This window comes from Podarcis muralis, chromosome 15 (assembly GCF_964188315.1).
Source record: "Podarcis muralis chromosome 15, rPodMur119.hap1.1, whole genome shotgun sequence".
Taxonomy (NCBI): Eukaryota; Metazoa; Chordata; class Lepidosauria; order Squamata; family Lacertidae; genus Podarcis; species Podarcis muralis.
In genome coordinates, this window is record NC_135669.1 from 8978378 (window position 1) to 8992762 (window position 14385).

A 14385-nucleotide genomic window follows, 5' to 3' on the forward strand; every position below is an offset into this window, starting at 1 on the left:
GATTAAGGGTTTGTCTTGATAACTGTGTGGGAGAAGTTGAATTCCAAGAAGTGTTTGAAGGCATTGCATGTGTGTTTTAAGAGGGAGCTCTAGATATAAGGAGCAGAAAGTTTGCAGGTGATCTATGGTTGGTTGAACATTACGGAGATAAAATAAATCAGATTGCAGGCTAGATCAGGGCTGGTGACTCAGCATCCCTCCAGATGATGGTGGACCAACTCCCATCAGCCCCAGCTAGCATGGCCAATGCAGGGATTATGGGAGTTGGGGCAAACAACATCTGGAGAGCCACAGGTTTCTCACATCTGGGTTTGATGGATCAGGGAACCACAGAGTTCAAAATGACCTCAAATATCATCTAGTCCAACTCCTTGGTGATGCAAAATATTCACTATTACAGCATCCCTGATAGGTAACCTCTGCTTTTAAAACAAAACAAAAAAAATCAAGCATATAATGGAGTGTCCACCACCTTCCAATGGAAGGGAAAACTGGGATAAATTTGAGAAATGATGGGGTAAGGATTTCATTTATCTTGCCTATATAGGAGTTCACCTATATTACCAAAGTGCCCCAAACGAGTTCTAGATCAAACAATTTGTCATTTAAAGCAGCAGTGAATTCCTTCCTTTCTGTTTAGTGGATGGCGGCTGGGAGGTGTGGAGTGAATGGTCCGTCTGCAGTCCCGAGTGTGAGCACATGAGGATCCGGGAATGCAGTGCTCCACCTCCGCGGAATGGTGGGAAATTCTGTGAAGGTCCAAGCCAAGAGTCAGAGAACTGCACTGAAGGACTTTGCATTCAAGGTAAACAGTTTTCATGGGAAGTCAATGTTTTTTTCCTCCCTCCCTGTCCCTTAAATTAAGACTCACAGCCAAGTCTATGATTCATGTTGCAGACTGGAGAGAGTTGTCTGCAGTGAAATCAGTCGACAGGAACCTGTGTGTGTGTGTGTGTGTGTGTGTGTGTGTGTGTGTTCATAGCTTTGAAATTCATTCTGCCGATGTCTTTTGCTTGGAGCTCAAATCCTTTGAAGTCCATAGAAAGGGTTATATTGGCTGGAAGGGAAGTTTTGGATTCCTCCTGTGGTGAATAATTTATCAATGATTACTTGGGATGGTCCAACATATATCAGTTGCTCAGAAACAGATGGTGTCAAAGGAAGGTCGCACAGACTGAAAGATATGTCCTTCTGTTCTTTGTATGTCCAGATTAGCAGTGAACCTACAGACTCCTCTTTTGATTTTGGAATGGGGATGTTTGAAGAATTTGATCTTTGCAAATTCTTACGTGAATCAACTTGATCCACATCTCTCAAACTAATTTGCAGATTAGAATTTTGAGTGGTGTCTCTCTCCCCTAGCCTTAAATATGGATCGATGCAGAAATTGAATAAAAAGAAATGTACAAGTGGCATGGATCAGAAACAGAGAACAATTTCCTAAAACGGATTGAATATCAATACAAAGGGATGTTAGTAATTGCCAGTGTCAAACTCTGCCTTCCCCCATCACCATTTTGCAATTGGTGGGCCTCAGTCCTCTGAAGTGAGAGCTAGAGATAGAAATTTTGAGAACTGTAGACAATACTGAACTAGATGGACCAATGGTCTTACTTGGTTATAAGGCAGATTTCTGATTCTGTTTGGGGGTTAGCTGAAGGCACTGCTCAGGCATTCACATAGCCCATGGAGTTCTAGATGTAGGGAAACATCAATTAATACTTATTGAAATAATTGGAAAAGAGATCTAGGACAGGAGATACCGACCGATAGCTGGAATTGGATCTGGTAAAATGTCCCTCAACAAACAATTATGGTAACTGAGTGGGGAGGCGGAACCAGAGGTGACGGCAACTGAACAGAAGCCCAAACACGTTTGCAATCCTGACATCCCCGCAAGGCGAGTGAGTCTTATGGATGAGCCATGCTATACCGCATCTTTTAAAACTTGGCAGGCAGCGTTCAGGAATCTTGTTGGGACGTCTTCGTTGCTTTTGTCCAGTTCTGAGCATCTTGAGCAGATATACCATGACTCTTGAGCCTCGTATCTGCAGCTGAGCCTGCACAGCTACTTGCCGGACTGAGGATTTCTTACTTGCTTGTAAGCAAGAGCCTCCATCCACCTGTCAATCACCTGCTGTTATCATTCTGCCACTTCACGACTTCAAAGGGCCTCACTGTAATCGCTGATCAGCTGATCAGACAGAGCAAGCCTCCTTGAAGTTTGTTTGCAGATGGCAGTTCGGATTCAGACCATGCCTGCAAACTGACATTTTCCCTCTGAAGACTGGCAAGCTGACAGCAAGGCCCCTTAAGCTGCACTAGCAGGTTCCTGATGCGGAACTTGCTGGTGCAGCCAATCCCAGTGGGTCTGGCTGTCAGCGCTGATCAGCTCTTGTCAGTGAGCCCCACTTGCAAAGGAACCATCAGGAGCTCACTTTAAGTGCCTGATTGTTCCGTTGGAATCACACGCTTATCTGCCACATGCCTGACATCACATGTGAAGTCAGGTGTGGGGTAAGTGGATGTGGTTTTGAGAAAACGGCTTTGCAGGCTAAGTTGGAACTCATACCAGGCCTAAATAGGCCTGCAGGGCAGAGGTTACTAAACCCTTGCAAGCAATGATCGTTCTTGTAGAGTGAGACTCCTTGGTATACAGACCTGTGAACATCTATTGAGTTCTGTTCCTATGAATCCATCATGCTGTTTTCTGCTTGATTGTCTTGCTGTGCAAGAAATGAACTCTTTGCTATGGGTACTCATTAGGTAAACCCCTGTATTTCTATGTGTATTTTTGCACTATGCATGTTAGCTAAAATGCGTCACAGAGTCATAGAGGTGGAAGAGACCTCAAATGTCATCTCATCCAGTCACCTGCTGATGCTGGAAATCCACTGCTACTACACACCTTAAAGATAGCCACCCAGCCTATTTAGCAAACAAGAATCTATCGCCTTTTATCTGTTCCACTGTTAAAGCAGTTATTTCCACCAGGAAGTTTCTTCCTAATGTTGACTCAAAATCCCCTTTCTTGGAAATTAAAACTCAGTGGTTTGTGTCCTTTCCTCTGGAGCAAAAGAAAACAAAAATTGATCTATCACTTAGGTGGCAGCCTTTCAGACATTTGAAGATGGCCATCATATTGTCTCTTCCCTGGGGCAAGCATGCCCAACTCCTTCAACCATTCCTCATAGGACTTGGTCTCCTTCCCAATCCTCCTCTGGACACATTCCATTTGGCCTAGTTTCCTTTTAAACTGCTGGGTAAAAGCTACTTGCTGCTTGTGGGATGAAAGACCAAAAAACTGTGGCCATCCATAAACCAAATACTTGCTCACAGCTGGACAGAACAACCACAGCAAATGCTGCCACCGAGAACCTCACTTTCATTTAAGCGGTATAATGTTTGGATCCATACCTGTTAATATTTTACAGTTCTGGAAAAACCATGTTTTTGTGACAGAGTAACTCAGATTCTGATTCCTTGCATTTATCTTGCACAAATTGTTCTGCTTTTGCTGGTCCTGATGAGGAACCCACTGTCAGGCAGGCTGCTGAAGCTTCTGGAAGTTCATTTTCATGTCTTTCCTCACAGCCCTAGTCCTAGACCAGATGGTGCCCTAGCCAGGAAGGTGGAATGCTTTTCAGCCTGAGGGCTACATTTCCTCATGGGAAATCTTCAGGGGCATGAAATCCAATGGAAATGGAAAAAGAAGTGGAAATTACCAATGTTCATTTATTCATCCCATGTCCAGAACAGAAATCAATACCGACTGGCGTTCATTCTTGTTTTCAGTCTGCAAATGATATGTAATCAATGGCATTTTGTCCGTCATTTGAACTGCATTTCCTTTGCATTGAATTTAAAGGTGTGGAAACTATTACATTGTTAATTAACTTTAACTTGTGTAAATTGCATGAAATAATGGGACAGTGAGACAAATTAGGTAGTATTTGGTGGCAGCTGAACTGCAGTAGAATGTCCAAACTGAAAGAAAGTAAAATGCAAAAAGAGGATTGTTGATGGCAACACATCTCACATACTCGAAAACCAACATTCCCCCAGGCTAGTCTCTAAAGTGAGGCCTTTGTGCTTGGGTGCTTTAACTCAGCTCTGCAGCTGATTGAAACTATATTACATAAGGTGATCCTAGGCATTTCCCTTCCTATCTTCTCCCCTATTAGTGTACTGTTTGTTTGGTTAGAGGCATCTGCTCCTCATGTAGCCACTAGCTTTAGTGAAAAGCTTGCGTTTAAATCCCATCAGATAGAGCAGAAGGTCCTTGAGACAGGGGCGGCTTCAAATGTTGCCTTTTGCTTAAGCTTGTAGAAAACAAAACCTTGACTTTTGTCCAGTTGTGCTGCTAGACACAAGCTCAAATAGCAGATTTCTTTCCAAAAGGATTAGTGTTGTATCAAGATCCAAGTTAAGGATGCACTGCTGGGAACATAGCAAAGCAAAAAATAATAATAAAATGAAATGAAAAATGAAAACTTTGTGCTTTGGAGATCCTGTAGCTAGTCATCTCTCCAAGAGTCAAGGAAATATTTTTTCCCCTTTTTGCCAAGAGACACGAATGTAGAAAGTAGTTGTGTTTATTTCTGACAACGGTAAATGTGAAAAGGATCTAGGGGTCCTAGTGGACCACAAACTTAACATGAGTCAACAGTGCGGTGAGGCAGCTTTGCTCCTACCGGCATCCTGGTGACTGCGTTTTGAAATAATTGCAGTTTGTTTTGGAAAGCATCAAAAGACCAATACTCTTTGGAGTTGGAACTTTGTCCATCAAGTCTTGAAACTTTTGGCTGGTAAGACCACTGAGTTTATGTCCATGCACCTGAACAAAACTGCCACTCTTCCATTCTGAAACCATGGTAGTGGAATCTGAGCCATTAAGCCTGCATTCATACATACTTGTCATTGTATCCACTTGCTTCTAGGTTTTTTTTTTTTTTTTTAGAGATGTTATCAGCTCCAGTGCTCCCCTTCTTGTGAAGGAGAGTGAGCCCTTGCAGGAGAACAGTGGAAAACAAGAATAAAGCTGAGATCATCACAGGCTCCCCATGTCTGGCCAATATTACTGTCCTTTATCTGAACTAGGAATATGCCTTTTATCCAGAACACCAATCTACCTCTCTTTGTTCAATCAGAATGAAATATTAAGTGAATATGTTTTCTCAACTATGTGAATTATGGTATATATATTTTTTTCTGGAAAATGGAGCAGTCTATTTTCAGTCTATGTCAGTTTGACATGTGCTTGTTCATTAGTCCATTGTGTCCCCTTTCTGTGTTAATCTGTGATTATTTTTTTAAAAGAAAAGCACAGAAATTCGTAGGCAATTACCCATTTTATTCTAAAGTTAGCATTTTGCAATACATTTTGGTATTATTATTTCTTAGCCAAGATGACTCATTAGCCAAGAATGCTCATTTTGGAGAATTGTAGAATCTGAAGGATCAATATTGTGATCCATGCATTAGTCCACAGGTGTGGATCAGACCAGTTTGTACTGGAATTTACAGAAATAAAATTTCTCAAGTTCCCATTTCCCTTTACTCCTTTGTGTGTCACACTATATGTATACGTCAAATAATCTTCAGGCTCCCCATGTTTATTTTTGCTTTCTCAGCTGGTAGGAATTGGTGCAATTATCCTGTCTTGGTTCCTTTTCTCCACCTCTCTATCTCCCCTTTCCTTCTTGTTTCAATATGTGCCTTTCCAGCTCTGATTTTCCCCATGGGGAATTGCGAAGGAAACGTAGTGCAAAGCTTCAGAAAAGTAATCTCTGAGGCTATTTTTTTGCAGGCACAACTTGCTAACGCTGTTCCTTTCGCGAGGCCAAAAACATATGTGAACCAGTTCTGTCATTCAGAAGCAGAGTTTCTTCCCCAACTTCCTTGTTCAAACTTTGTGTTGGCAGTGCATGGCTGACAGTTGTTCCGGTCTACTCAGAGACTGGACAGGCTTTTGCTACCAGGTCTAATTAAAAGAAGAGGGAGAATGAATGAGAAAGGAGGGGGGAGCAGATAAGGTGGGTTTACTGTTCATTTGGTCACATTTGGTGGAAAGGTGTCCTTCGGCACCTTTGAGGGTGATGGTCACATGCTGCGGCTGTGGGGCACCTGGACAGGTACAGAGTGCCACTGAGGCTGTCCTGAGTCACCTGAGCAGAATTATGGAGCTTTGAGAGTAAGGGACTTGCGAAGACTTCCCCACTTTTTGTTAATATAAATAGTGTAAATTATAGGGAGAAGGGTACAGGGATGATCTGCAGCTCAGCGGCAGAGTACCTGTTTTCAATTGCCAGCATCTCTGAGAAGGACTGGGAGGAATCTAATCTAAAGAGCTTCCAAAGCATCTACTCTATTCCAAACTTAAAAATGGAAAGCATAATGCTGGTGGTCAACAAAAGAGGTTTAAAGACTCTCTCAAGGCAATTTTTTAAGAAAATGTAATATAAACACCAACAATTGGGAAACACTTGCCTGCGAGCGCTCCAGTTGGAGAACAGCCTTTACCAAAGGTGTCATGGGCTTTGAATACACTTGAAATCAGAACGAAAGGGAGAAACTAAGAGGAAGGCACGCTTGGCAAATCCACACCGTGATCAACTCCTGCTCGGAAACCAATGTACCCACAGTGGAAGGACGTGTGGATCCAGAATTGGCCTCCACAGTCACCTACGGACTCATTGTTAAAACCGTGTTCATGGAAGACAATCTTACTCGGCTACGAGTGATTGCCAAAGAAGAAGAATCTAAAGAGCTGGAATTATTGAGCTAGATGCACCAATGCCCGAACTCAGTACAAGGCAGTTTTCTGTGTTCCTAACTGCTGCCCTGCCCCAAGGAACCCCAAACAGGTTGTAATTTCTTTGTGTGGACTGCTGAGCCTCATCTCTTTCTCTCTGCATCTGGCTGCATTCAACCCCCTGCCCCCAGCGGCACAGCACAGTCCAGTTCATGCTTGCTTGTTTATAACCTACCCCCTCTTGCAAGTGTTTTAAGGATTGATGGGCTGAACACAACACCAGCAAAGAGAATGGAGTAGTCAATGTGTCCCCCTAGTTTTTGGACTACAGTTTCCTGCATCCTTGATCTTTGCTGCCTAGACACTGGTGGAGGAAGGGGGTGCTGTGGGGTCGGTGTGCCCCAGGTGCCATTTTTTTTTCTGGCCCATGTAGGACCAGTCTGGATAGTTGGCCTTGGTGAATACTTGACGTTTTCATCCCCCAAAAAGCTTTTTATTTGAGTTCCTACTGAAATGAGGCTGCATTTAATGTTGTATTTTAATCTTGTTTTTTTAAGTTGTATCTCAATCAATTTGTTTTATACCTGGTGTTAGCCACCCTGAGACCGGTCTTGGCTGAGGAGGGCGGGGTATAAATAAAATTAATTATTATTATTATAGCTCCGCCCCTGGGTGCACAGCATGTGCGCCACTCCAGATGCCAGATCGGGAACAGTAGTCCAACAACATCTGGAGGGCACCACCATGTTGGCTCTCCCAACCTAAGAAATGGGGGGAAATTATTTTTTCTTTTCTTTTTTGAAATGGAAAAAAAACAAAAAAAAAAAACCCATTGCCCTGCAATTTGTATCAGTGAGTGGGTAGCGTCTTTATAGAACGTTTGAGAAATCTCATTGCAGGTATCTTATTGGAATGTATTTTGCCCCTTTCCCGCTGTGCCCTTAATGATAGAAGTTTGTCCTCAATATGCACAGCAGCTTTCATTCTGACATTTCAATCTTGAAGGGAAGAATTCCTTTCTGGCTTCCTTGGAAGAAGGCGCTTGGGTCAAGCTGGTATGCATACTTGAAATGCAAAGCTACATGTAGAACATGTGTCATCGCTCCCCACCCCCCTTCCAGTGCCTGAGTCTTCAAAGCAGATATTGTGTTACCTTTCATTTTGCATCTTTCCAGACACGTTTCCTGTAAATGGGGGGGGGGGGGTTGAGCAGGTGTTCAAACATCAAACAGACAATTATGGCATAAGCATGCATTAAAAGCACAGTGCAGTCTCCCACTGCTTAAGGGAGAGCTTGGATACCACATTTCACTGTGTTTTTGTTTTTTTTTGTGTTTTTTTTTTGTGTGTGTGTTTTCCTGGGTCTCTTCAAAAATAAGTGAAGGGCTGAATTAGTGTTCAAACTTTTTTTTAAAAAAAAAAGAATTGTGTATTAGTAAGCAGTAGGGAAATCTGCAAGAAAAGATGTAGATTCACCTTCCCTCCTAAAGGAGTTTCTCTTATGCATGCATTCAAGTGAAGGGGAGCCATGAATAAAGTGAGTTAGCATATCCGTGATTCTAGACCTGCCCCTAACATCCACCTATTAGGTGTGGTTGTAGGCATTGCACGCAGACTTTCCCCTACATTTTGGAACCCTTCAAGACAGGGGTTCCTGAACATACTTTCTTGGAAGCAAATATCATTGAATTAAATAGAGTTAATCCTTAATATGGACGCGGGTGGCGCTGTGTGTTAAACCACAGTGCCGCTTGGGCTTGTCGATCAGAAGATCGGTGGTTCGAATCCTCGCGACGGGGTGAGCTCCTGTTTTTTTTGGTCCCTGCTCCTGCCAACCTAGCAGTTTGAAAGCACACAGTGCAAGTACATAAATAGGTACCACTCCGGCGGGAAGGTAAACGGCATTTCTGTGCGCTGCTCTGGTTTCGCCAGAAGCGGCTTAGTCATGCTGGCCACATGACCTGGAAGCTGTACGCTGGCTGTGGAAGTGCACAAACACCAGCTCCCTCGGACTGTAAAGCGAGATGAGCACCACAACCCCAGAGTCGTTCACAACTGGACTGTCAGGGGTCCCTTTACCTTTGCCTTAAAGATAAAGGGACCCCTGACCATTAGGTCCAGTCGCGGACAACTCTGGGGTTGCAGTGCTCATCTCGTTTTACTGGCTGAGGGAGCTGGTGTACAGCTTCCGGGTCATGTGGCCAGCCTGACTAAGCCGCTTCTGCTGAACCCTAGCAGCGCACGGAAACGCCATTTACCTTCCCACTGGAGCGGTATCTCTTTACTTGCACTTCATGCTTTCGAACTGCTAGGTTGGCAGGAGCAGGGACCGAGCAAAGGGAGCTCACCCCGTTGTGGGGATTCGAACCGCCGACCTTCTGATCGGCAAGCCCTAGGATCAGTGGTTTAACCAACAGCGCCATCCGTGTCCCTTTACCTTTGCCTTATTCCTCAATAAATAGGCCTATGATTGTTCTGCACCTGGAATAAGATTGTCATCACATCCATAAGTACTTCTAAGTAGATATATCAACTAATAGTTGATTCTTGCATTTTTTGCAGCCACTAACACAGTGGCAACTCTGGTTACAAACACTTCAGGTAACAGACTCCGCTAACCCGGAAGTAGTACCTCGGGTTAAGAACTTTACTTCAGGATGAAAACAGAAATCTAGCAGTGGCGGCACGGCAGCAGTGGGAAGCCCCATTAGCTAAAGTGGTACCTCAGGTTAAGAACGGATTCAGGTTAAGGACAGACCTCCGGAACGAATTAAATTTGTAATCAGAGGTACCACTGTACTTGTTTGCTTATACAGAATCATTACTATATATATATATATATATATATATATATATATATGCAGGTTTTGGTGTCCTCGGGTATCTTCCCGTGTAAAAGTTGGGGTGTCTAGGCGACGTTTCGACGAGGTCTCACTCGTCATCTTCAGGCTGGTGCTTTCGGCTTCTTGTTACTGGAACAGAGCTGGAACAGAGCTGGAACAGATATATATATACACACACACACACACACACACACACACCCCAACAGAGGAAGAAGAAGGAAATGAAGGCAAGGGTAAATGAGAAATATATGTGCACATACTAGAATTTGGTATGCAAAATACCCAAAACAATCTTGGTCCCCTCTGTTTCAGAATGGGTGAGAAAAGCACACAAATGTCCCCTGCAAGCCTTTTTCAGGTATTCACACTAAATTTGAATCAAATACAAGTGAGGATTTGGGGAGAATTGTGCAATTTTTGCTTTCTGATGCTGCTTGCATTGTCCTCCACAAACTGGCAGGAGGATGTCTGAAGTAGGAGAGTTCCTGTACTTATGGAGGATCCTAATACATTTTAGAACGGCCAGGATTCTGGAATGGGGGGGGGGGTGAGCCTCCCTTTGGAAGATTGCCCTCCAAATAAGCATGGGGAATAAATTTGATTCAATTTGCATTTAAAGGTGAACCTACCTGCTTTGCCCTTCCTGAAATGAACTGGGACATAGCCATCCTTCAAATATCACACATATCCAAAATCTTCAGTGTAGTTTTGCAGCACAAAAAATGCATATATTAGGGTAAAGTATGCATAGGAATGTATATATCAGTGGGAATTGCATGCAAAAAATTGCATTGTATTTGGAGGAAGTATTTTGGGAAAATGTGTATATTAGGCAAAATTGCCTACAAAAGTCTTTATATCAGGATAAATTCCTGCTAAAATGCTGGTGAATTTTTATGAGGATGATAAATTTAAAAAATCACTAAGGTGGAAATATGGAAAACTGAGGTGGAAATATGGAAAACTGAAATTGGAAAAAATGAGAAACTGAGAGATACAAAAATTGAGAGTCACCCAACCCTACCTCCAAGTCAAGGAGGGCTATTGGGGAGGGGGATAGAGTAATATACTCAGTCCTACACCCCCTTTGCTTTACAAGCAATATAAACATCTGAAAAGAGCTATTAATGAAGAGGGGGGGCTGGTTGAATACCACATTCCGACTCATTTGTCCAGAACTGGATTTCCTGTATTATGAATTCTTGCAAGCCAAAGCAAATAGATTTACAAATATTGCTCATGAATTTAATTCGCCACAACGATTTAAATTATTTGTTCTGTGGTGATTTTCAAATATTGTGACAACATGCTTCAATGCAAATAGTCCGCATTTATACTTAGGCGCTGTTTTCCAATGCTTTAATGAAGATACACGTTTTAAAATCACCCTTCCCACCTACTGCTTCTCTGCTGAAATTCACCCCCTTCTTGAACCTAGTTTGCTATATCTTTTTTTTTTTTTTTTAAGCAGCCATCAGGGCTTGCTTCTAACATGTAATTCTTCCTCAAGAGACTGCAAGCTAATTATCTGCAATGCATTATGTATGAGTCTGTGGGCTAGTTTACACCTTGGAGCGGCGGTTAGTGAGTGACAGAAAAGCACAAGTGTGAAGCAGAGTGTTCAGTGCAGAGATGCGTACCAGGAAACAGCATCTATTTCTATGATGATGTTATCAGAAAAAAATCAGGTAGAATGTTGCAGTTGTTTCCACCATCACTACTAAGTATATATTTCTTGCTGGTATTAATCTCTATGTGTGATAACATGAAGTGGAGGCTTAAACCCTTTTATGTACAGTGGTACCTTAGTTCTCAAACTTAATCCATTCCAGAAGTCTGTTCCAAAACCAAAACGTTCCAAAACCAAGGCGCGCTTTCCCATAGAAAGTAATGCAAAATGGATTAATCCGTTCCGGACCTTTAAAAACAACCCCTAAAAGAGCAATTTAACATGAATTTTACTATCTTAAGAGACCATTGATCCACAAAATAAAAGCAATAATCAATGTACTGTACTATAAAATAAATAAGTATTGTAGATAATAAAAATATAAAATAAAATAAAAATTCTTACCTGCACTGATGATAGTTATTGTTTGGATGGGGGGCTTTTATCCATTTCTGCAGTCACACACACAATCAATCAATCAATCAGTAGATGAACTGGGTTCCACACAGCCACAAAAACAAATTAACCGAAAAAGCCTCAAAAACAAAAACACAAAATAAATAGCAAAAACAAAAGCGCCAAACTTAATCCATTCCAGAAGTCCGTTTGACTTCTGAAATGTTCAGAAACCTAGGCACAGCTTCCGATTGGTGCAGGCACCCCGGAAACAATAGCTGACAACTGCATCGGACGTTTGGCTTCCGAAAAACATTTGAAAACTGGAACACTTACTTCTGGGTTTTTAATGTTTGGGAACCAAGGCGTTTGAGAACCAAGGTACTACTGTGTGCCTGAAGTGGTCCATTTCTGTTGCTACACCCAAATCTCTGAACAGCGAGAGACTCCAGGGGTGCCGGTGCCTACCCAGGGTTCAGCTTTCTTGGAACGAATGTCATTGACGACTCTGGTTTCTTTAGGATACATGGTTTTATTTGCTCATACATACAACCTGAGTGCAAGATGGAAGGGCTCACAGCAGACCAACAAACTTTGCCTCTCCATTAGACTTCCAGGGCCTTGGATTCAGCCCATAGAGCAAATCAAGTCTCTCTAGCATCCAACTCCAGCCCAGACTAGCAGAATGACAAGCCCCTTGACTTGTTATTTCCCCACCCCTATGATGATGTGATCGCGGGACGCGGGTGGCGCCGTGGGTAAAAGCCTCAGCGCCTAGGGCTTGCCGATCGAAAGGTCGGCGGTTCGAATCCCTGCGGCAGGGTGCGCTCCCGCTGCTCGGTCCCAGCGCCTGCCAACCTAGCAGTTCGAAAGCACCCCCGGGTGCAAGTAGATAAATAGGGACCGCTTACCCGCAGGAAGGTAAACGGCGTTCCGTGTGCTGCGCTGGCTCGCCAGATGCAGCTTTGTCACGCTGGCCACGTGACCCAGAAGTGTCTGCGGACAGCGCTGGCTCCCGGCCTCTAGAGTGAGATGGGCGCACAACCCCAGAGTCTGTCAAGACTGGCCCGTACGGGCAGGGGTACCTTTACCTTTACCTTTATGATGATATGATATCCAGCCAATTAAGGATGAAGGGGAAGGTCTACTCTCTCCTGAAAGAACATAATTCCCTCAGCTGCCTCTATGACAGACAGCCTGACAGGAGGGTACATTTGTGTTGGTTTTTCATTATCTTAAAGTGGTCAATAATTCTACTCAGGAACAAGGTGGGCTTCAGAGGTGTATGTTTGCAGTTTGACCTACTTAGCTGCACACCTGTGGTCTCTCGACTTTTTGTCTAATTAAAAGGGGAGTTATTTTCTGCACCGGATGCAAGAAGGGATGTGATAGGATAATTGGTTAATTGAAATTGTATTTAATTTGATCAAATGTCTTGTAAGCTGGCTGGTCTTGTAAGCTGGCTGGTGAGTGATGGTTTGCAGTGATAGTTTTATTTTCGAAAAACATAACAAAGAGAGAAAAGATATTGTGGACAGCTGTTTATATCTGCGCTCCATTCGCTGCACACACTCTGTGCTGAAGAAGAAGTTCAACACTCTGGGCCTGAGGTTCCCCACCCCTGATTTAAATTATAGTAGGCATTCCTAAATTCACATCTATGCATAAAAGAGCATGTGCAGATTTAAGCAAATATTTGTCCTCTTTCTCTGTGTGTAATGCACTAGCGACCACCATAGACTCTGAACTTGCATAGAAGCCATACATACTGGTTCAAAATCCTTGCTTTGCCTGAAATTATTTACACATAACAGGCAAGACAACCTGCATGTACTTGTGGCAGGCACACTTCATATAGGAGTGGCAGGTTCCAGTGCAGATTTTAAGGCCTTGCATGGATGAACTTCAGTGAGTTTGAATGTGCAGGGATTGTACAGTAGTCATGCAGGATTTTTGCAAGCAGCCATATTCTGAACAGAAACTCATAATGTCCACTAACTTGTGTGACTTTAAAACAGGATTAGACAAATGCATGGACGTTAAGGCTGTCTGTGGCTACTAGCCATGATGACTATGTTCTGCCTCCCCGGGGCAGTATGCCTGTGAATACCAGTTGCTGGGGATCACAAACAGGGAAATTGCTGTTGCTCTCAGGTCTTACTTTTGGACTCCCCATGGGCATCTTGTCGGCTTCTTAGCCAGGATGCTTGATAAGAGCATTGTATTTGTGGTCTTTTGGAGAACAGGGGTGCCTACTTGAATAAAATATTGTGGGGGCCCAGGTAAGCCCTGCCCCGCATAATCAATCACATGACTCAGCGCACAGACACCATTTGAATGGAAATGCCCATCAACGGGGGAGGGGCTAAGCCCTCAAATATTTTATTGTGGGGGCCAAAGTACCCACAGTCCCTCGGAGTTGGCTTCTGTGTTGAAGAATATTCTGGGGCTCCAAAGAATATCCAATGTCAAAACAATTTGACATTTCTTTATTTATTTGCATTTTAATGAGAAACTACCCAATTCCCAGTTTTTGAAACAATTTGTGAGCTGAAACACAATTATCCTTCAACATTCACACTTCTTCAGATCTTGTGGTGCGGTTCTCCAACCATACAATGTGTATAAGCAAGCATATATTAGAGGAAAGTGTCTTTTAACTTGTTTTGTGCCTCCCACGGTGGGATTTTCCCTACTCTCTCCTTTTCTGTACACTTCTCAAG

At 43.1% G+C, this 14385-nt stretch overlaps 1 protein-coding gene across 5 annotated transcripts in view; it reads left to right on the top strand.

Annotated features, from left to right (window-relative positions):
• UNC5D (unc-5 netrin receptor D) overlaps positions 1-14385 on the top strand; it is a 422213-nt gene that overhangs the window by 304927 nt on the left and 102901 nt on the right. For all 5 annotated transcript variants that reach the window (XM_028707671.2, XM_028707672.2, XM_028707674.2 and 2 more), the window contains one exon: positions 641-805. In XM_028707671.2, coding sequence (XP_028563504.2) covers positions 641-805 — 165 coding nt within the window. The remainder of the gene's footprint in view (positions 1-640; positions 806-14385) is intronic.